The 23,523-nt window shown below is 50.4% G+C and overlaps 1 protein-coding gene across 1 annotated transcript; it reads right to left on the bottom strand.

Annotated features, from left to right (window-relative positions):
* Nucleotides 1-278: 278 nt before the first annotated feature.
* On the bottom strand, nucleotides 279-23,240 carry Htr1d (5-hydroxytryptamine receptor 1D). The gene is made up of 2 exons (XM_075945473.1): nucleotides 22,866-23,240; nucleotides 279-2,825 (listed from the first exon to the last, which is right to left on the bottom strand). Exon 2 carries the CDS (start codon nucleotides 2,150-2,152, stop codon nucleotides 1,031-1,033), a length of 1,122 nt encoding a protein of 373 aa, XP_075801588.1. The 5' UTR covers nucleotides 2,153-2,825; nucleotides 22,866-23,240; the 3' UTR covers nucleotides 279-1,030.
* Between the last annotated feature and the right edge of the window lie 283 nt (nucleotides 23,241-23,523).

Below are 23,523 nucleotides of genomic sequence, written 5' to 3'. Positions count from 1 at the left end.
AGTTTGACAACTCAAGTTCCATCCCTGGAACCCATTTAGAAAGCCAGATGCAGTCATACCTGACTATGATCCTCACACTCTGCGATGAGACAGGAGGCGGAGACGGAAGTCTATCCCTGGAGCTCGTGAGCGCAGAATAAGCAAGGCAGAGGTGGAAACAAGGGACACCCGGCCTCAAACAAGGCTTAAGGCGAGGGCCTGAGGGCAGTGGCTGCCACACCCTTACACACGCATCATACGCTCACACATGTACAAAACAGTTCTGTAAAGACGTCGCTGCTCACTATGTCTCATGCTTTTTATTTGATAAGACTCAACATCTTAGGAACTCTGATGACAATGAGTTGTAAAAAAAAATAATTCAGAAAAAAAAATCAGACTGGGCAGAACGGGGTGACCCATTAAGGTTGGAGGGTCCAATACTTGTCAGTCTTCTTGAGTGGCATGATGATAAGGTTGATCTGGTCCCTCTCCCCTGATGCCACCTTCTGAATTTCTTTCCATGTCACTGTGTGTCACTGGGACCGCTTTCCTTATGGACAGCCAGGACCCAGTGAAAGTAATTTGGTGTTATTTTCTAATCAAGGAGCTATAGGAGATGGTGTCCCCGCCCCCATTCTGACTCCATATTCTCTCTAATTCAAGTCATTAATCTTACCCACTCTCCACAGCCCCATATAAAAATCCCAGGTAGACCAGAAGGCCTTCCTTCTGAGCCTGCTAGAGAATAAGACAGCTCCTCACCTCAGTCCTGTAGCTTATATTTCTTCCAATCCAGAGAATCACGAGAATGTTATGTTAAGGGACATCTTCAGTCCTGTCCTCTTTCACACAATGGCCTAGCTTTAGGTGACTCCGAAGTCTAGAAGATGCTGGCAGTTGAATACAGAGCAAGTCTATTGATTAATCCAAGACCCCAAGACAGCACACATCAACCCAAGTCTCAGACAAACAACAATCATTTAAAAAAGGCAACCTTAGTTGGGTTACAGGACATAACAGGTAAACAAACGTCACCCCCCAAATCCGACTAGGGGGCCTTCCGGAAATGAACAACTCTTTGAAATGCTTGTCGAAAATCTTCATTGAACACAGTGTAGATGACGGGATTGATGAGGGAGTTTAAATAACCTAGCCAAGTGAAGAAGTCAAAGAGGGCTGGGTGGATCCAACAGGAGTCCCTGCAGATAGGGAGGACCAGGGACACCACGAAGAAAGGCAACCAGCAGATGATAAAGGCCCCCAGAATGATGCCCAAGGTCTTAGTGGCTTTCCTTTCCCGAGCCGCGGAGATCCTCTTGCGTTCCAGGATGCTATCTGCAAGCTTGATTTTCACCTGGTTGAAAAAGATAGGGGAGCCGGCAGTATGTGAGTGGCTCTCGTGGAGGCTGGGGTTGAGCGAACAGAGGGAAGAACCTGCAGAGCCCGTGATGAGCTGTGCCGTGGTGAAGCGCTTCCCGTAGAGGGAGGGCGGGTTCAGGATGCGGCTCCGGGCGGCCACGTATATGCGGCCGTAGAGGATGATGAGCAGGACGGATGGGATGTAGAAGGCCCCACAGGTGGAGTAGATGGTGTAAGAGATCTGAGACGTGTTCACCAGGCAGTCGGACATCTCCTGCGCCGTGGCCTGCCGCCAGAAGAGCGGGGGGATGGAGATGCAGATGGAGATGGCCCAGACCGCCGCGATCATGGCTGCTGCGTGGCCTGCTGTCCGGCGTTTGCTGTACTCCAGGGCGTCGGTGATGGCCCAGTACCTGTCCAGAGCGATGACACAGAGATGCAGGATAGAGGCCGTGCAGCATGTGATGTCAGAAGACACCCATATGTCACACAGGATTTGGCCGAAGTTCCAGGTGCGGGTGGTGGTGTAGGCTATGCTGATGGGCATGACCAAGATAGAAACCAAGAGGTCGGTGGTGGCCAAGGAGCCAATGAGATAATTGGCCGGGGTGTGGAGCTTCTTGGTGAGTAAGATGGTGGTAAGAACAAAGGCATTGGAGAGGACAGTGGCCAGCGTGATGGCGGACAGGACCACCACAAGGGAGATTTTGAGCGCCTGTATGACCTGTGGGTCCCAAGCCCCTGTAGCATTCAGGGATCTGTTGAAGGCCTCCTGGGAAAGGCCTTCTATGGACTGGTTTGGCAGAGACATGCTCAGTGTTCCTCTCTTCCCACAGACGCGTGTAGACACGGCTGCCTCCTTCACAGTGGTCCCTCCCAAAGAGCAAGGTCATCCTTCGGCTAGATAGTTGTGAAGGCCATACATCAGAATGGAGCACAGCAGAAAGGCTTCAAGACATGACCAAGAAAAACACCAAGACCACCGCTAGCCGCTTCTGGAAGTAGACGAACCCCAAGGCATCTTGGGGTTCTGGAACTTTTCTCAGCAGACGCTCCAGCCCAGAGAACACAAGACAGATTTGTTAGACAATTACCAGGGTCTCACAGGAGGATGGGCAGAGTGCTGGGGTTCTTGCCTTTGGCATTCTAGCTCTGTTCAAAACATAAGACCTCGACATACTTAACAAAACGTCAACATTTCCTTATTCATACTTAGAGAAGATTCTGGATATTAGGTCACTTTCAGAGAGCTTTTAAAAACTCAAGACAAGGCATAGGGACCGATTCAGAGGTGTGCCCTCAACAGCTCCGTTTTCCCAGGATCCTCCCGACAACATCACAAGCGTTGGTGCTATCCTGCTGACGGCTTTGAGTCCGATCAGACAAAACATTCCCGTTACCAAGACTCAAAGAATGCATGAGCTGGGAGAAGGCAAAACAAATGGGTCACTGCTGGTTCACGGAGATGGAGACATGTTCAGACACTGAGGGTTGGGAGAGAAAAAGGAAAAAAAAAGAATTAGATTCTAGAAAGAGAGTTCTGAAAGTTGAGGTGGTAAGATGAAAGGGGAATGGACTACTTTGCGCTGCCCCGGGTGCTGTGGACTTGACTTTCTCAAGATGGAGAACACCGCAGAGGTGTGCCCCACCCACACAATTCCCAGGGGGGACAGAGTGTCCTAGCTGTTGGAAGTATCACAGTTTTGTTCCAAGACCATGAAGTCAGCACTATAAAGTGAATCAGAAAGCGTCACTCTATTTATGCAGCAATGGAAGCTAAACAAAACCCAGCTGGGCCTGGGGGAAAGAAGGCTTTCAGAGAGAACACCGTATTGTCACCACGCATTGGCCGAGCACGGAGGGTGACATACTTCTACTCATCTGACTTTCCAGACTTCCTAGAGTCAGCACAAATGGTTTTGTGGGGGAGGGAGGAAGGGGACAGTGGTACTTCTTTTGAGATGTGGTCTCATGTAGCCCAAGGAGGCTTTAAATTCACGCTATTGCCTAGGACACCCACCATTATGCCTGGTTCTGGAAGGATTCTTTTTTTCGAGACAGGGTTTCTCAAGTAGCTTTGGAGCCTGGCCTGGAACTAGTTCTTGTAGACCAGGCTGGCCTCGAACTCACAGAGCCTGTCTCTGCCTCCCGAGTGCTAGAATTAAAGGCGTGTGCCACCACCACCTGGCATTCCTGAATAATTCTTAAAACAAAGCAAAAACCTATGACTAGCCACGAATAGGGGCACATGCCTTTAATCCCAGCACTCAGGAGATGGAGGCAGGTGGATTTTGTGAGTTAGAGGCCAGCCTGATAGCAGCAAGTTTCAGGGCTTGACAAGGGCTACATAGTGAGAACCTGTCTCAGAGACAAAACAAAACAATAACGTCAACAAAAAACCTACAACAAGGGGGCTGGAGAGATGGCTCAATGGTTAAGAGCACTGGCTGCTCTTCCCAGCATCCACATAGCAGCTCACAACTGCCTGTAGCTTTAGCTCCCTGGGAGCTGACACCTTTACACCAATGCACATAAAATAAAGTTAAAATAAATTATTTTTAAAAAACTACAACAAAATACTTCATATTAAGTAAAGAAGTTAATTGCTGGTTGTAGTGATATTTTATTTGTATTTTAATAAATAAAGCTTGCCTGAATGTCAGAAAAGCAAAACAACCAGCTACTGGCTCTTACCTCTACGTCAATCTGAAGTGTGATCCTGCCTCCAGGAATCCTCAGAATGAGACTATGCGCGAGAGCTGTCTCCTCCCGTTTTATATTCCTCTCTAGGGCTGGGGTTAAAGGTGTGAACAGCCACCACCCAGTCTCTGTGATAAACTAGTGTGGCTACTGGGATTAAAGGTGTGTGTCACCACTGCCTGGTCTGTAAGGCTGACCAGTGCGGCTGTTTTACTCTCTGATCTTCAGGTAAGCTTTATTTATTAAAATACAAATGAAATATCACTACAGCGGGTATCTGGGTTTCCTGAGGCAGGCCCACGGTAAGAGTACTGAAGTCTAAGAAGCTGGTATCATCTGAATAGCGGCTTCACTGAGAACCACGTGCCCGTGGCTGGAACGCTGCTATGCAAAGTGTGGACTTTGTCTGGAGCAAGGACTTCCGGAACTATCTCATAAGTAGGAACTCCTGGGACCTAGTTGCCAGCTGGGGTCTCCCCTACTGCTGCTATCAACGACATGAAGAAGTCTCCAGAGTTTATCAGCAGGTGGATGACTTTAATCCTCTGCCGTTATTCAATGACATTCATGAGATTTGACTACAAGGTCCGACCTGGAATCTGGCTTCTTTTGCAGGCCGTGTAACAAATGAAGTAGATCAGCTCATTCAGGTGGGCGGCTTATCAACTATAAAATGATAAGCAGGCATCTGTGTACCAGTGCAAGGAACAGCTCCTGAAATGAGCAGCACCTGCCGGCCAGTGGCGGCGCATGCCTTTCATCCCAGTGCTCGGGAGGCAGAGGCAGGTGGATCTCTGTGAGTTTGAGGATAGCCAGGTCTACAGAGCAAATTTCAGGACAGCTGGCTGTATACAGAGAAACCCTGCCTTGGAAAACCAAAAAGAAAAAAAGAAGAAAGAAAGAAAAAGACAGGGACAGTACCCCAGACCTGCTGTAAGCCACAGATCACATCAGCACAAATCGTCTTGCTGAGGGGAACACAGAATGCTATCCTAAATAACCATGCCAACATTACAGACAGAATGGGAGAGAGTCCCCAGGCCAACTCTCTGCTGGCTTTTCAATGCTAAAATTTGTCTTCAGCAAGTAGTTCAAAATACATAACTAATTTAATAAGTTTAATGATGGCTTTATCTATAGTAATCTGTAGTAATATGTATGTTATCTATTGGGATTTGTGTAATAAAAATCCAATTTTTCTCAGTTTATCTATTTTTTATTTTCTAAAAAAATAAAACAAACTATCTTTTTTTCATTTTACATACCAATTCCAGTTCCTACTAATAGTGGGAACAAAACCTTATAGCTATAAGCACTTACGTATTCAAAATTCTTGACTTTTCCTTTAGTGACGGTAATATATCCTTCAGTTGGCATGTCTACACGTAATTCCCAGTGGTAGCAAGTATCCATATTTTCCATAGTGTGTAGATGCATGTCTGTGACTTAAATGGCAATAAATGATTTAAATATTTGCTTTAAAAAAGTTAACTGATAAATTTTAGACCCTTGAGAATTTTTTCCTGATAGAAATTCAGTCCAGAAAAATAATTCAACTTTATAAATGGGAACTGGATGTTTGGCCCCATGGGTTAGTTGCCTTATTTTTTATGTGTGTGTGTGTGTGTGTGTGTGTGTGTGTGTGTGTATGCAGTGCCCTCAGAGGCCAGAGAGGACATCAGATCCCATGAAGCTGGAGTTAAGGGCAGTTGTGAGTCCATATATTAGTGCTGGGAACCAAACTCAGGTCCTTTACAAGGGCAGCAAGTGCTCTTAAAGGTGAGCCGTCTCTCCAGTTCTCTTGTTTTTTGAGATAATAAGGTCTCAGGTATCTGAGATTGGCCTTTAACTTCTGATCCTCCTGCCTTCACCTCCAGACTGCTGGAATTTCAGTCACATCCAGTTTATACAATGCTTGGGAACCAAGGACTTAGTGTATGCGAGGCAAGCACACCACCATCTCTGTGGCATTCTCTGGTCTGACCCTTCCTAGCTGTTGTTTTTGAGACAGGGTCATGTTATGTTACCTGGGATGGACTAGAACCTGAAACCATCCTGCCTCTGCCTCCTGACAAGTGTGTCCTAGCTCACCTCTGACCTCACCCACCCCCACTCCCATACACAAACAATCAAAACCGTTTCGTGTCTCTTCCATGTGCTTCTGGATTCTGGGCTTATGCATTTCAGATGTTGAGCAAATGGTTGGTTTGGGAAGGTCTTCAGGCCTAGACATGGATGATGAGGGTCAGGCAAGGCTGAGGACCATCAACACAAGCCCATCTCTGGTATAATCCCAGCAGAAGCCTATAGGCATGAGACCCAACAGACAGCCCTAAATGCTGTGGGGAGAAGGGGGAGCCAAGTAGTGTGGGAGATACTCAGCCTCATAGGAACCCTTTCTCTTTTCTTTTTCCTGATTTGTCTCTACTTTCGTTGTGAGTCAGAGTCTCACTGTGTAGGAAACTCTGACCTCCAGATCTTCATATCTCCACCTCCCGAATTCAACTAGAATTACGAATGTGTGCCACTATGCCCAGCTTGGTGTGTGTGTGTGTGTGTGTGTGTGTATGATGTGTATCCGTGTATGTATGCATCTGTGTGGGATTTCAGGTACACCTGTGCCACAGTGTGTGTGAGGGTCTGAGGACAACCTCAGGTGTCGTCCTCAATTCCACCTTGTTTTTTGAGACAGCATCTCATCTCAGGCAAGGCAGACGAGCCTGTCCACAGCTTCGGAGGACTTGCCTCTTTTCATCTCCCATATCACGGTAGGAGCTACTACACATGGTTTTATGTGGGTTCTGACATGCGTGCCTGGTCTACAGAGTGAGTCCCAGGCTAGCCAGGGCTACATAGTGAGATTCTGTCTCAAAAAACAAAAGAACAACAATAACAAAGAGCAGCCAGGTATGATGGCACATGCCTATAATCCCGGAAGTTTGCAGGTGGCAGTAGAAAGATTAGGTGTTCGAGGCCAGCCTCAGTTATATTTACTGCACGTTTGAGGTCAGTCTTAAGAAAGTAAGGAAGGAAGGGGGAAAATAACTATCCCCCCCAAATAACCCTAAACTCTAAACTCCAAAATATATCCCCAAATTTGAAAGACATTTTTATTATTACTGTTATCATTACTATTATTTGGAAGCAGGGTCTCACTATGTAGCCCTGGCAAGCCTAGAATTCATAATATAAACCAAGTTGAGTTGGACTCACAGAGATGAGCCAGCTTCTGCCTCCCTGGGTGCTGAGCTAAAGGCATGCACAGCCTGTTTTATTATTATTATTATCATCATCAGTATCATTATTATTAATGACATTCTTGCTATGTTACAGGCACTGAGCCAGTCCAGGACCTGAGTCATCCAACCTGTCCACTGAGCAATCTGTCTCCCAATTTACAAAGTGGCCAATGGGTGTACAGAGAGGTGATGTCACCGAGTTGGAAGTAGAAGGACTGGCTCCAGAGCTCTCCAAATCTCTACCTGTCTTCAAATTTTGCAATCCAGGAAGAAAGCCTCAAGGCACAGGTATGGCCCCAGGGGTAAAAGGTGACAAAACAGTTTTCCTGCCTCCTCCTGCCCTGGGCTCCATTCCAAGCCTACAGCTGCTTTCCCTTCCTACGGCTCACACGAAAGATGCAAAGTCAGATTGGATCCTTAGGAATTTTCTTGCCTACAGATAGCCAAGGAGGACTTGCTACTGTCATGGCCCACAGCAGGCTGGTGTGACTGCCCCATATACTTGGGTGGCTCCAGATGGTCCAGAGACTCCCTGCAGGAAGAGTCATGGGCTGGTAGGTAGGCAAGCCCTCAGTGCTATCTTGGGAAGAGGGACAGGGACAAAGGAGGTGGCCTTGGGTTGGGGGTTTGCACTGGAACTTTTCAAGGAAGTGACATCATCTGAGAGCCTTCAGCTTTTCCTTTTTCCTTCCTGAGCCATGTTGGGAGACTTATCCCTAATCCTTTCATCTTTGGAGGCACGGACCACAGATGTACAGACAACAGCCTTTCTCCATCACAGCTCAAACAACAACATAGACACACAAAGAAGCATGACCATTAGATGCTGTTTTCACCCAGGAGAGTCCTGGCTCTTCTGGAACTTGCTCTGTAGACCAGGCTAGCCTTGAACTCAGATCTGCCTGCCCCTGCCTCCAGAGTGATGGGATTAGAGGTGTGCACCACCACCTCCTGACTTGAGGGAACAATTTTTAGTCTGATCAAGTCAGTGTGTGAACAAGTGAGACCATATGAAGTATCACAAACTGAAAATAAAGCAAAAGTTGGAAGTGCTCATAGACATAGCATTTGTATTGTCTCAAGACACGAACGATGTGATGACCACCCAAGGACCTATGCTCCCATTTCTGTTCATGCTCGCTCGATGGACAGACAGACAGACTTCTATGTTCGCAAGCTGATGGGAACATGAATGATGTTGGTGGCCCCACCTGTAAGAGCGAACAATCAGAAACAAATAAATTGATCCTCAATGGGGAGTCCTGCACACCCCCAACACAGAGGTCTATAGTGCCCTATTTTTCTTTCTTTCTTTTTTTAAAGATTTATTTATTATGTATACAACTTTCTGCCTCCATTTATACCGTGTGGGTATAAATGGCGTGTGGCCAGAGGAGGGCGCCAGATCTCATTACAGATGGTTGTGAGCTACCATGTGATTGCTGGGAATTGAACTCAGGACCTTTGGAAGAGCAGACAGTGCTCTTAACCACTGAGCCATCTCTCCAGCTCCTAGTGCCCTATTTTTATTTTCATTTTATTTGTGGTGTGTGTGTTGAGACAAAATATCACTGTGTTGCCAGGGTTTTGTGTATGGTAGGCAAGCATCTACCAACTGACCTGCATCTGAGCCCTCTTTATTCCTTAATCTGCACACACATGTGTGTATATATATGTGTATATATATGTATATATATATGTACATATATATATACACACACACACACTACTTTGTAGGAAATAATATATTTGTAAACAAAAGTCTGAAGAGAGTAGAGTCAACAGAAAAATAAACTGAATGGGGGGGGAGGGAGAGAGGAAGGGAGGGAAGGAGGGAGGAAGGGGGAGGGATGGAGGGGGGGAATGGGAGAGAGAATTGCCTAGGGAGAGAAGTAGGAAGCCCTGGGTGACTCCCACCAGGACCTTCACTGTACCAGCTCAGTCTTCTCCCAGCTGAGCCAATTCAAACGGTCCTAGCAGGCTCTGGAAAGCCACACAAGACAGACTTTCAGTTCCTCCCCCCACCAATCCCCAGGGTGGAATCTGAAGTCCCTTTACCTCCTGGCCCCTCCTCATCTGCCAACTAGAACAACACCAGTTTTCTCCCAGAATCTTCCTGTGGTTGCAGCAAAGTCAGGACACCCTAGGGAGAGAAACCAGCACATAGCAGGGGTCCTCCCCCAACCCTTAGCCTAAGCTTCCTGCCTGAGGTTCCCTGGTAGATCAACCCCCTTTCCTTTCTGAAGGGTCTTTAGCTGAGTCATGAAACCGGCCAGAAACAAAGCGGAAGTGTGGCTCTGCTGGAGTTGTAGCAGCCAGTCGCGGCCTTTTAGAGGCTATGGGGAGATCTAGGGCTTTCTGATCAAAGATTTGTTGCAGTAGAACAAATCCCCCACAGAGGAATTCATGTCTGCGTTCTCTGTTGTACTGATGAGAGAGCCCTGGACAGGGAAATAGCTCTCCACGAATCTGAGAACTTTCCCTTTTACAAAAGGCCTCCACAGCTGTTATCTGATTCCGCTCCCTATCCTGTGTGGGCCCGCCAACAGTCAGAGCCCTTCTCCATGGGAAAATCAAGGTATCACACGTGCTTCCCAGAGACGGAGTCAAGGGTAAACGTAATGTATGTGATTGAGACAGGAAAATCTCATGGCTGTGGCTGTGCCTGTGTGTGTGAAAGTACTAGTTTTAAATTTTAATCAGTATCTTGAGGTACAAATACATCAGTTTTAAGGTTTAATCTCTTAAATTATAATACCTGGGAAATGGGGCTGGAGAGATGGCTCAACAGTTAAGAGAATTTGCTGCTCTTGTAGAGGACTCCACTTTGGAACCCAGCACCCACATCAGGCAGCTCACAACTCTGGCCTCCTCCAGCATCTGCACTCATACATGTGGGCACACACACAATTAAAGAATAAAAATCTGGAAAATGGTTGGGCATGCTGATCTTTAGTTTTAACACTTAGGAGGCAGAGGCAGGCAGATTTCTGTGAGTTTGATGTCAACCTGCTGTACAGAGTGAGTCCTAAGATAGCCAGGCTCTGTAGAGAGATTCCCATCTCAAAAAAAAGGGGGAAAGATAATCACATTCTTTTCTTTCCTTTCCTCCTTCCTTCCTTCCTTCCTTCCTTCCTTCCTTCCTTCCTTCCTTCCTTCCTTCCTTCCTTCCTTCCTTCCATCAGTGTCTTGTATCCCAGGAGGGCCTCAGACTCATTCTGTAGCCATGCACATTATTTGTGTGACCCTGGGCCAACATCCTAAGCAAGCACTCTACCGACCGAACTACATCCCCAGCCCCAGCAGGCAGATCCTTCGCCCAACACTCCATGCCTCTCTGCCCGGCCACATGAGGAGGGCTGGGGCTGAATCTCAGAAGTAGAGCACTTGCCTGGTGCCCAGCAGGTCCGGGGGTGGATCCCCAGCACCGAGAAATAAAAAGCATGCATGAATGTCGACTGAAAGACACAGGATGGATGCAGAAGCGGCTCGCAGGAACTCGCTCTTTGTAACAGCCTGAAATGGAATCCCCTAAACAGACAGTAGCGGAAGTGATGAAGAACTGTGGCATATTCACACAGCATCCGCTACGTCAGAAAATGACCCCAGGACACTCTCACAACCACATGAGGTCAAGAAGCAGCCAGATACCAGATGTAATGGGACTTTATAAAGTTCATAGCCTACAAAATGATCCCTTCAGTAAGGACAGGATCCAGTGTGACTTCCAGTGTTTTGTGTTGAGACGTTGCCTTGCTGTGGAGCCAAGGCTAGTCTCGAACTAACCTGCGTTGATCCTCCTGCCTCATACGGCCAAGTGCTGTCATGACAGAGAGAGACACCATGGCTGGGTTTAGAAAGTGAATCTTAAAAGGGGAGGGAGCCTCTGGGGGCAACACATGTTTTGTTTCAGCAGCTGTGAAAATTCACCAGGCCATGCACTTGGGTTTGGCGACTATTTGCTTTTAATCTCCTGAAACTAGGGAGTATCGGTTAGATGCCGATACTGGCCGAAAGAGCACCCAAGGTACCAGTTCTATAGGTCGCAGGCAGAATCAGGCTCATCAGGTGAATTTCTATGCTGTTTCTTCATGTAGAAAATGAAGACAATAGAGGCCCCGGCACCACCCAGCTAGCTGCTGCGTGTGACTGGACTATGTGGGGTGCAAAGTGTCAGGTGTCTATCAAAGGCTTCATTAATCATAGCTACCGTGGCCCCCAAGCTACTGCTGCTTTCTATGCTTGCATTACCCAGAGTCAACGCTGGTGGAAAAGGATGACATGGGAAAGTCTCAGAACCAAACAATTCCGAGGCTGTAAGTTATGCCCCGTTCTGAATGAGCAGTACGATAACAATCTTGCACAGTCCTGTTTAGACTGGCCCAGAGGTGAGTCATCCTTCGCTGGTGTAGCCATGTTGCACACGTGTGTGAGCTCACCCAGGAGCTGTCTCCCCCGCAGACTGACTGTTCAGCCCTCACAGCGCTTGTGTTCAGGTGTCCCCTATGTGGCTGGAGCTTAACACGACAGTGCCGTCTACATCATTCACCTGGCTCCTTCTCGTCGCTTAGGCATTATATTATAGATCTTGCATCATCACAAAAAGATGAATGGGTTGGGGGGGGGCATGACAGTCACATAACAGAAAAAATATTTTTTTTGAGACAAGGTCTTACTATGTTGCTCTGGCTGTCTTGGGACTGGGTCTCTAAACCATGTAGTCCCTGGACTCACAGAGATCAGCTGCCTTTCCAGAATCTTCTTTTCAACTAAACACCTGGCCACGTCACTCCACCTGGGGCTTCCACGGCACTTAGAGACCCGCCGTGAGGAGTCCCTTCTGCCTCTAACACCTTCGGCTGCAGTTTGCCGCCCGCCCGTCCTTATACTCCCGCAAGGCATAGCTGCCTAGTTTTCTGTTTGTTTGTTTGTTTGTTTTGGTTTGGTTTTGGATTTTCGAGACAAGGATTCTCTATAGCTTTGGTGCCTGTCCTGGAACTAGCTCTTGCAGACCAGACTGGCCTTAAACTCACAGGATCTGCCTGCCTCTGCTTCCTGAGTGCTAGGATTGAAGGCGTGCGCCACTACCACCCGGCTAACTACCTGTTTTCGTGGGAGGGCTACCTCCTGCTCTGACCCTATATCCTCCTATGCTTGGGAAGTGTCATTTCTTCTGCCCTCTGGTTGTCTCACTAGGCTGAGACATCCTTGTGATGTCTTTCCTAACCTGCCTGTCCTAACCTGCCCGCCCTAGGCAGCCCAGGTGCCCCTCCCCTGAGGGCCCACCACCATCACTAACTCCATGGGAATTCCTGGAGGACAGGGGCCTGGTCTTGTTCCACCTATGACTCTGAAAAGAGACAAATACATGTTTATGTTGGCAGGGAAGGGAAGCACCCAGAGAGACAGCTCAGTGATTAAAAGCCTTTGCTGTTCTTGCAGAGGACCCAGGTTGGGTTCCCAGCATCCATGACAGACAACTCATCAATGCCCATAACTCCAGTTCCAGGGCACCCAATGCCTCTGCACTTCCTTGGGCACCTGCACTCACAAACACATATCCACACACAAACACAATAAAAATTAACCTTTAAATGTTTTTGTCAAGACAATGACCAGATGGGGACTGGCCTGAAGAGCTGGACTAGGCAGAGGCAGGGATGCTATAGGGACTTTAGCTTAACTCTGCCACTAATTCTACATAACTGTAAGTCACTTCCTTCTTTGACTCTGTTTCTCAAACTTCAAAAAGAGTGTTGGGCCAAATTAAAGACTCCATTGGGGAGCATTAGAAGCACCTAGGGAGCCTTTGTAAAACAGACATGGCTGGGCCTGACAACACAGGCCTGTATAACCCCAACTACTCAGGAGGCTGAGGCAGGGAGATCAAAAAAGTTCAAGGGCCAGCAGTGGTAGTGTGATTCATGCCTTTATTCCCAGTACTAGGGGGTCAGGGGAGTGGCAGAGACAGGCAGGTCTCTGAGTTCGAGGCCAGCCATACAAAGAAACCCTGTCTCGAAAAACAAACAAACAAACAAAACAAAACAAAAAATGTTTGGATGACATAGTGAGTTTAAAGCCAGCTTGGGCAACTGAGTGAGAGAGACGTTGTTTCAAAACAAAAAAGGAAAAGGGTGATGGGGATGTGGATGTAATTCAGTGGTGGAATGCTTGCTTTTGAGAAGTCTAGAGTTCGAATCCCAGCATGGGGGGGGGCTGAAACAAAACAAACAAACAAACAAAAACCAAACCAAAACCCACAATTATTTAGGCCTCACCCCCTGGGGGGGGGGAGAGCCCAGACACTGTAGTTTCTAAAAAATTCCTCAAGTGTTTCTACAGTGTGACCCAGCTGGGGTGACATCGAGATACCGTCACTGACGGTTTAAGATAGATAAAATGCCACATACAGGAGAGACCTGTTCTCAGGGCCTTTGAACAAGTTTGCGAATCACCGCTCAAGCGTTTCTTTTCTTGGTTTTGGACTGTGATGTTACAAGCCCTCAACAGCCAGAGGCCACTGTGAACAAGCCACAGCGTTGTTTAGAAGCCAGAGCCTTTGTCACCGGTGGTTAGGTGAATTCCTATGCACGTCCGCCCCTAGTACTGCCCTTGAGGCAAATCAGCTCACATTATAGATGAAGAAACAGTGGGGAAATGAGCAGCTCAAGTCCACGCACGGCACAGCTGGATTGAGAGCCCCAGCCGGGAACTCTAAGAGGACTCAGTACTGAGGTACCAAGACCGTGTAGACAGAGACAGTGCTTGAGGGTACAGAGAACACCTGGAATCCGGCACATGTGAGGCTGAGGCAGGAAAACACAGAGTCTGAGGCTAGCCTAGACAACATAGTGTGATCTACACACACACACACACACACACACACACACACACACACACACACACACACACCACCACCACCACCACCACCACCACCACCACCACCACCACCACCACCACCACCACCACCACCACCACCACCACCACCACCACAGTGAGTGCAGCGCCAGAACCAGTAATTATCAACAGGGCGCTATCGCCCCCTAGGGGTCATTTTGGGATTTTATCATCTGAGAACTGCATTTCTGGCCAGTGGGATGGGGCAGTGGGACTTGTGGGTGGTCAGCCTTAGGGAGACTCTTGTTATCGCAATCCTTTCTATTGTTTTCCACGGGAGGGAAGTAGCTCAGAGCTCTGAGCTAGGATGAAATTTTAGGACTAGGATTTGGGTCTGCCTGGCTCCATGCTGCGCCTCTTCACACAAACTGCTGCTCAGTACAGGCCTGCACACGTGCAAGGCCTCAGCCAGGCCTACTGTCACTCCAGGGCTTGGAAGGTTGAGGCAGCCTGAAGCCAGCCTGGACTACATAGCAAGACCCTTGCCTAAGAAAAAGAAGAAAGTGGAAAGGGAAGGGGAAGAGGGAAGGGGAGGGAGGGGAAGGAACTTTGTTCCTGCTGGTCTCTCCTGGCAGGGCCTTCTCCCACCAGGTCTATACAGTAAATGGTTAACATCTTTCTTCGCTCAGCACAGCCCAGAGGAAAAGGGGAAGTGGCGCCTAAGCCTGTCTCACACTTGGCTGCGTTTGGAGCGGGCCTAGAGCCTGCCTGGCTTACTGCAGGTGAGAGGCTGGGACCAGGCTGCACAGTTCACATCGATCAGTGTGCAGGGGAGGGAGAGCTGGGGGTCGTGGGAGGGGTGGACACAACACAGATACGTCAGCCCTGGCATTTGCACAAGACCTAGGTGTCAGAGTGGGCTTTTGGGAATCACCCAGTCCAGCTCCCTGTGGCACTGACAAGGGGGCAGGCTCAGCTAGTTACACAGTGAGTTACAGGTACAGACCCAGTCTCCTGGCACCTAGACTCTCACTTGCAGTGTGAACCTGAGATGCAGGGTGGAAGTTCCCTATGGCCCCCCGCCCTGGCTCATGCCAAATGCTTCTGATGTTTTCAAGTCCTCCCCGCCCCAGCAGGGGCAACTCTAACAGCAGACAGACAGGCCAGCCTGACAGACCTTTTGAACTACACCCCTTGGTCTGGAGCTTTGCCTGTCTTGTCTCCTCTCCCCAGATGCTGTACCTCTGGATCTCAAGAGAGCAGCTGAGCTCATGGTGTGAGTCTATTCTTCTCTTCGGGTCTGAAGAGACTCTGCCTTCTCCAACATGGGTAAATGAGATACTAACAGCAGGGATAGATTTCCTGGGAGCCAAACAGGGAACTGTGGTGTTAAAGGATTCAAACCCACTAGCAACCATCTGCATTCCCTGCTGGGAGGCACAGGGCAGCAGCAATTAGGAGTTAACACACGCTTTGGAGTGAGGTAGCCCATGGAATCAGGCCGTTTGCTTCCCAGCTCCATTTATGAGCTCTGTGATCTTGGATAAGTTATTCAGCCTTGCTGAGGCCGTTCCCATTCAATTACCCCTGAGGGTGTGGACGACACAGATTGGGCACTGAGCTAGGAGGCTCAGTGTGACCCCTGAAAAAACACTTTCAGTACATGGGATGGCAGTCGGGAGAGGTTGACAGGACGCGTGCCAGGACCAGGGACAACAGCGGGCACAGACAACATGCTGTCACACTGAAACGCCACTCTGCTGGCTTTGAAGCACAGGACTGAAGCCTGGAGAACACTTGCCTGTAGGCCACACAAATCTTTTTTACTTCCTGCCATTACCTTTGCAAAGACCACATGGTCCACCCCCTTCCCCTCATCCCCTACCATGTGTGGACTCACGGGCACCCGCCTCTCTCAGCTGAGGCCTGTACTTGTGAAGACAATGGTTCTTTTGCTTCTTTGAGTGTTCCCACAGAACACTCCCACTACCCAGAATGCTTTCTGGTCTATTGTTTAAAATCTTTTTTTTTTTGTTTGTTTGTTTTTGTTTTGTTTTTCAAGACAGGGTTTCTCTGTGGTTTTGGAGCCTGTCCTGGAACTAGCTCTTGTAGACCAGGCTGGTCTCGAACTCACAGAGATCCGCCTGCGTCTGCCTCCCGAGTGCTGGGATTAAAGGCGTGCGCCACCACCGCCCGGCTCTTTTTTTTTTTTTAAAGATTTATTTATTATGTACTGTACACAACAGTCTGCCTCCATGTATGCCCGTACGCCAGAGGAGGGTGCCAGATCTCATTACAGATGGTTGTGAGCCACCATGTGGTTGCTGGGAACTGAACTCAGGACCTCTGGAAGAGCAGCCAGTGCTCTTAACCACTGAGCCATCTCTCCAGCCCTAAAATCTTTACTGTACATGTGTGATGTGTGTAGCGGGTGTATGTGCACATGTGCGTGTACCAGCCAAATGAGGACACGCTCTTCCCCATTTCCCTCCAAGACAGGGTCTTTGGAGGTCACCATTTAGGTTAGACAGGCTGACCCGTGAGCTCCCAGGATCTACCCGTCTCTGCTTCCCAAACTCTGGGGTTACAGGTGTGCACAGCCATGCCCAGCTTTTTGACACGGGTGCTGGGAACTTGAACTCAGGCCTTCAGGCTTGTACAGCAGTCCTTCCTACCCACTGAGCCATCTCCCTCTCCTCCAAAGAATGCTTTCTGGAAGTTTCCCTGGACCCCACAGTAGAACTGATCACCCCCTGCTCTCTGTTGTACTGTTTCTTACGTAGGCATTAACTTTGGCCTCCCCAACACGCCTCACTTGCTGACTTCCTGTGCCCAGCCAGACCGACCGGAATTCTGGAAGGGACTGAAACATGTGTGGTGGAGCCTGTTGTCCTCCCTGTTGCCACCTTCAGGACTAGCTGCTCTATCTCCCCTTTATATAACTTCCTTTTTCCTCTGTGCCAGCCCATGCCATACACAGAGCCTGTCTCACTGTGCAGCACCCAGTCTGTCCCTAACACAGAGCCCGTCTACTCTGCAGTGCACAGTCTGTCCTTAACAGAGTCTGTCCCTAACTCTGAGCCCATTCCTAACACAGGGCCTGTCCCACTCCGCAAGGCACAGTCCATCTCTTACACAGAGCCCGTCTATTCTGCAGTGCACAGCCTGCCCCTAACACAGAGCCTGTCCACTCTGCAGTGCAGAGCCTGCCCCTAACACAGAGCCTGTCCACTCTGCAGTGCACAGCCTGTCCTTAACACAGAGCCCTTCCCTAACTCTGAGCCCGTCCCACTCCGCAGCACACAGCCTGCCCCTAACACAGAGCCTGTCCCACTCCGCAGTGCACAGCCTGCCCCTAACACAGAGCCTGTCTACTCTGCAGTGCACAGCCTGCCCCTAACACAGAGCCTGTCCCACTCCGCAGTGCACAGCCTGCCCCTAACACAGGGCCTGTCCCACTCCGCAGTGCACAGCCTGCCCCTAACACAGGGCCTGTCCCACTCCGCAGCACACAGCCTGCCCCTAACACAGAGCCTGTCCCACTCCGCAGTGCACAGCCTGCCCCTAACACAGAGCCTGTCTACTCTGCAGTGCACAGCCTGCCCCTAACACAGAGCCTGTCTCACTCCACAGTGCACAGCCTGCCCCTAACACAGAGCCTGTCTCACTCCACAGTGCACAGCCTGCCCCTAACACAGAGCCTGTCCCACTCCGCAGTGCACAGCCTGCCCCTAACACAGGGCCTGTCCCACTCCGCAGTGCACAGCCTGCCCCTAACACAGGGCCCGTCCACTCTGCAGTGCACAGCCTGCCCCTAACACAGGGCCCGTCCACTCTGCAGCGCACAGCCTGCCCCTAACACAGAGCCTGTCCACTCTGCAGTGCAGAGCCTGCCCCTAACACAGGGCCTGTCCCACTCCGCAGTGCACAGCCTGCCCCTAACACAGGGCCTGTCCCACTCCGCAGTGCACAGCCTGCCCCTAACACAGAGCCCGTCTCACTCCACAGTGCACAGCCTGCCCCTAACACAGAGCCCGTCTCACTCCACAGTGCACAGCCTGCCCCTAACACAGAGCCCGTCTCACTCCACAGTGCACAGCCTGCCCCTAACACAGAGCCCGTCTCACTCCACAGTGCACAGCCTGCCCCTAACACAGAGCCTGTCCCACTCCGCAGTGCACAGCCTGCCCCTAACACAGGGCCTGTCCCACTCCGCAGTGCACAGCCTGCCCCTAACACAGGGCCTGTCTACTCTGCAGTGCACAGCCTGCCCCTAACACAGAGCCCGTCCACTCTGCAGTGCACAGCCTGCCCCTAACACAGGGCCTGTCCCACTCCGCAGTGCACAGCCCAGCTCTCACACACAGAGCCTGTCCCACTCCGCAAGGCACAGTCCATCTCTTACACAGAGCCTGTCCACTCTGCAGTGCACAGCCTGCCCCTAACACAGGGCCTGTCCCACTCCGCAGTGCACAGCCCATCTCTCACACACAGAGCCTGTCCACTCTGCAGTGCAGCGCTTCCGTATCTCCCTTCTCCCCACACGATAGAGCAGGAACTTGTTTATTTATAGCTGAGCTTTTTGGAGTTGATACAGGTGATCAATAGAAATTTACTCAAAGAACAGATGAAAGAATAAGACAATTTTACCCTTCTTAGACCTGTTCCCTCATCTCTCGTAATCCAAATGCCTTTGGTGACTCTATCTGAAGGCCCTATAGGAGTTCCAAACTCAATCAAGTCCTCTCGCCCAGACTGTGAATTGGCTGTCCTCCATATTGCTGATCAAACCCAGGGCCTTGTGGAGGCAAGACAACCACTTTACTATGGAGACACGTCCCAGGCGTTGGTTTTTTGAGACAGAGTCTCGCTATATAGTCCAGATTGGCCTTGAACTGGATGTCCTCATGCCCCTGCCTCCTGGGTGATGTGTTTACAGGCATGCACCACTAGGACCAACTTTCTCATTAAGTGCGGTTTTTGTTTGTTTTGGTCAGAGGACAGCTTGTGGGTGTCACTGTTCTCCTTCCACCATGGGGTTCCCAGGGATCTCACTCAGGCCAGCAGACTTGGCAGCCATAGCCTTTGCCCACGGAGCTATCTTGACAGCCCCTCTTGATATTTTTTTTCTGAATGTGGACAGAACACAGTGTTTCATGCACACTAGGCAAACACTCTGCGACTGAGCCCCTGCCCGGCACCCAAACTGAGACTTCTTCCTCCTGTTTTTCCCTGGCATTTATCCCGCTGTCTCATAAAAAAAGAGGAAGCTGAGGCTCACATAAGTCAATGGCACATGGAGAGCCTTGGTCTTAACAGCCCAGGTATCTCACATCCTTGCAGGTTCTGTGTCCTCCCTCCACATACTGGGGACGTTCATTTGCCTTAGATAGGGCTGCTCTGTCTGTCTGGAGGCATGATATCATCTCCGCTACAGAAGCCACCTCCTCCAGGAAGCCCTTCCCTGGTCACCTGGCATGGACTGTGACCCACACTCAGCAGGGTAGCATGTAGCACAGACTGGCTTCCAACTAGCTATGTAGTCAGGAATAATCGTGAACTCCTGAGTGCTGGGATTACAGATGTGCACCATCATGCCCAGATGTATGCACCACTGGGGATCAAACCCAGAGAGAGCCCTGTGCACGCTAGGCAAGCATTTTACCAACTGAGCTACACCCCAGCCTCCAAATCTCTCTCCTTTAATCCCCCCAGACTCCAAGTTGCTTGTGCATCCTCCTGCCTGTGGCTAGAAACTCCTTGAAGATAAACCTAGTCCCTAGTCCCTCCCCACTCCAGTGCCTAGACCACTTGCAACCAATCTAGAATAAATCTTTCTTTCTTTTTTTTTTTTTTCCGAGACAGGGTTTTTCTCTGTGGCTTTGGAGCCTGTCCTGGAACTAGTTCTTGTAGACCAGGCTGGCCTCAAACTCACAGAGAACCGCCTGCCTCTGCCTCCCGAGTGCTGGGATTAAAGGCATGTACCACCACTGCCCAGCTAGAATAAGTCTTTTTATAAGGCTTAAATGCACCCAGAAGAAATCGGCAGTATTGGGGCTGGGACTGGTTAGAGTGCTGGCCTAGCATTCGCAGACTCTGTGCCCCCCCCATATGATGATGATGGTGATAATAACAACAACAACAACAGAAAAACATCAGTATTCCTTCTCTCTTATTTGAGACAGGGTAGCCCTAGTTGTCCTGGAACAACTCATTCTGTAGATCAAGTTGGCCTCAAACTCAGAGATCCACCCGCCTCTGCCTCCTGAGTGCTGGGGTTAAAGGCGTGTGCTACCATCACTTGCCTTTTTTTTTTTTTTGACAGAGTCTTATTATATAGCTCAGGCTGGCCTCAGAGTGAAGATCCAACCGCCTCTGCCCCCTGAGTGCTGGAGTTCCAGGCCTGAGGCACCATTCCTGGCTTCTGCACTCTCTAATAATGATGGCCCCTTATCATTCAGGATAAAGTCCCTAACCCTCACCGTGATCTACACGACCCTCACCATCGGCACTGAACCCCATCATCCCTTTGACCTCACCTCCTACCTGTGCCCTCCCTCCCGCCCCCAGTCTGTACCACCACTTCTGCCAGCTCTCATCCATGTCACCTGGTGCTCATTTGGGACTCAACACTGGCTGCCGCCCTCCACGTATCTGTTTACTGGCCATCTCTCCACTCCACACCCCCGCCGTACCCACTTAACACACAGCTCCGTCTAGCTCATCGCTCTATCCCCAGGGCCTGACTAGTGGCTGGCTGACAATAAATGGATGGATTGCTAGCCCAGGAGAGCTCTAGGCTGGAGACATTCACCTATGAGTCACATGCATAGAGGTGGTAACAAGAGCCTGAGGGAAGGTGAGATCACCCAGGGAGAGGGTCTCCCACAGATGAGCCTGCAAAAGCAAAAATAAAATAAAATAGAAAACCGATAACAACAGCAAAGAAGAAGAAAATAGTGTTAAGTCAAAGGAGCCCCAAGAATCCTGTTTCAGAGGGAAAGTGTGGCCAACAGTGTTAACTGCTGGGAAGAGAGAGAAAGTTAAAGCAAATTTGGCTTCCTGGATGCTGCTGCTGGCTGACCTTGGGCCTGATGGGAGCCGTTCTGTACAGTGAGGGCATCCTCTCAGGGCTGGGGATGCCAGTCTCTGAGGATCTATATTTCTGTTCATGCTCACTTTACCCTTGCCAAAGAGAACCGTTATCCGTGCCAGGAGAGAAGGGATCACAGCAGCCCCACTTGCTATCAGGCAGCTGGCAAACCCCAAGGAGGCATCGTTGTATTTCTGGCCTTGTAATTACATGGGGAAGAGGGGAGGTCTGGGGCTCTGCTGCGTACACCTTCTGCCCTAGACTCCAGCTTCCCATGGAGTCCTGGTCTCTTAGACAAAGCCCACATGACCGGTTTGCTATTGTCATAAGAGGTGCCTTATAGGGAGGGCTGAGACTCCAGCCAGTGTCGCTGGGGTCCAGAGGAAAGCACAGAAACGCCTTAAGTGAGCGGTTCTCAACCTTCCTAATGCTGTAGCCCTTTAATACAGTTCCTCAGATTGTGGTGACCCCCCCCCCCCCAAGCATAGAACTGTTTTCATTGCTACTTCACAACTGTAATTTTGCTATGGTTATGAACTGTAATGTAAATATCTGCGGTTTTGGTGGTCTTGGGTAATCCCAGTGGGTTGTGACCCACAGGTTGAGAACCACTGCCAGAAAGTGATTCCAAAGAGATCTAAGTCTGATACTACAAAACAGGGCAAGGAGGGCGGAGCTCCTGCTTCGGGTCAGATGTTATCCTAGGCAATAATCCATTTGATTTTGCAAAGCAAACCTGCCGTGTGGACGTTGTCATCCTCATTTCCTATAGGAGGGAACCGGTTCCCAAGGAGGTCAACAGCTTTCCAGCGATTGCCCAGCTAAGTGCCCAGCGCTAGTTTACTAACGTGGCCAGTCTGAGAGTATCCGGAAATTAAGCCCTGAACGACCCCAAACCTAGCGAGTCAAGGGGTTTGAGTCTCATATTCTACAAGTACTGAGACTTTGGGCAAAGATTTCTTTCCCATTCCTATCACCTGCAATAAGACTAATCTAGAGCTTCGCAATTCTGATGTTCCTCGAACAGCTAGGATTTGCAGAGAACTTCAGCGTGTATAAAAAGACATCCACAGCCTCTCACTCATTCTCCCCAACCCGCAGTGAAAGAGAAGCGTCCTCTCCATTGGACAGAGGCACTTACTGAGGTTGAGAGAAGCAGTGACCCGTCCAAGGTCACTAGCAAGTCAGGGCCCTTCCCAAACCCCAGCTCCGAACTGGACCCTCCTTTAAATCTTCTTCCAAATCGGCGTCACCCCGAGACCTGGCCGGTAGAGGGCTCCCCGCTTCCCTCGGCCGCCACTGGGGCCACCTGGGGGAAGGTGTCTCAGATTTGGCCTGCGGGGTGCAACACCCACCCCGCAGGACCTCCCCAGAGCGCCGGACACTGAGGATGTGCTCCCGGGGTCTCGCGGCCACCTTCGGGGGGGTCCCTCGTTCCACCCTCGGTCCGGGGCTCCGGACAGCCCTACCCGGCGGCATGCTCCCTTTGGCCCCGATGGTCTTTTGGGACCTTCTGTCCCTGCTCTTCCCTCAAGTCCCAGAAGCGTACAGAGGCGGGACGCCAGGTGTTGGGATCCGCTCTGACGCGACCCGCCCGGTCAGGCTTAGTCCCGCGAGGCTGCGACGCCCTGTTGCCCCGGGGCCCCATCGCTTACCGGCTCCTCACTGGCAGGCACCAGCCGACCCTGTAAACGCTCTGCATCCCCGCGGGCAGGAGCCAGGCCTCCTCCACGACCCTGCTGAGCTCCGGGCTCCGCCGCCCTCCGTGCCTGCAGCTCAGGCTCAGCGCTCCTGCCTGCGCCCGACCGGTGCTCCACAACACTGCTCTGGGGCTCCTCCCCCGCTGGGCTCTCTCCCCACTCGGCCTCCCGCCCACAGCAGGGGAGGCCCGCCCGGAGAGCCCGTGCCCCAACCCCACCATGGGAGGACGCCAGGGACGCGGGTAGAGGAGGCCCACCTGTAGGAAGGAACAGACTGTCCGGGGAAAGTGGACGGTGCCTAGACTCCATCTACACCTCTCTGCGAGTTCTTCACAAGCTGGGTCTCCCGCCCCCTACCTTTAATTAGCAAATATTTATTGATCTGCTTTATGTCTGCATGGACTATGCACTGGGGTTAGAATCATTGCGCACCCCCCTCCCCGCGCCTCTTGGGGCTCACATTCTACTGGGGCGGATGTAATGCACTTAATGAGATGTCAGATATTTCAGGAGGGAAATAAAGCAAGAAAGGCGGTAGGGAGTTGTAGGGGGTGAGGGGGCGCCCAGGGTGGGAGATCTCACCAGGAAAGTAGCCTCCCAGGATAGAGGGGAG

The sequence above is a fragment of the Microtus pennsylvanicus genome, chromosome 13 (assembly GCF_037038515.1).
Source record: "Microtus pennsylvanicus isolate mMicPen1 chromosome 13, mMicPen1.hap1, whole genome shotgun sequence".
NCBI classification, from domain to species: Eukaryota; Metazoa; Chordata; class Mammalia; order Rodentia; family Cricetidae; genus Microtus; species Microtus pennsylvanicus.
This window is presented reverse-complemented; position numbering and strand designations above follow the sequence as displayed.

What these genes read in the sequence shown, in the direction of transcription:
- Htr1d (XM_075945473.1), bottom strand. Translation starts at nt 2,152, where the DNA reads ATGTCTCTGCCAAACCAGTCCATAGAAGGCCTTTCCCAGGAGGCCTTC.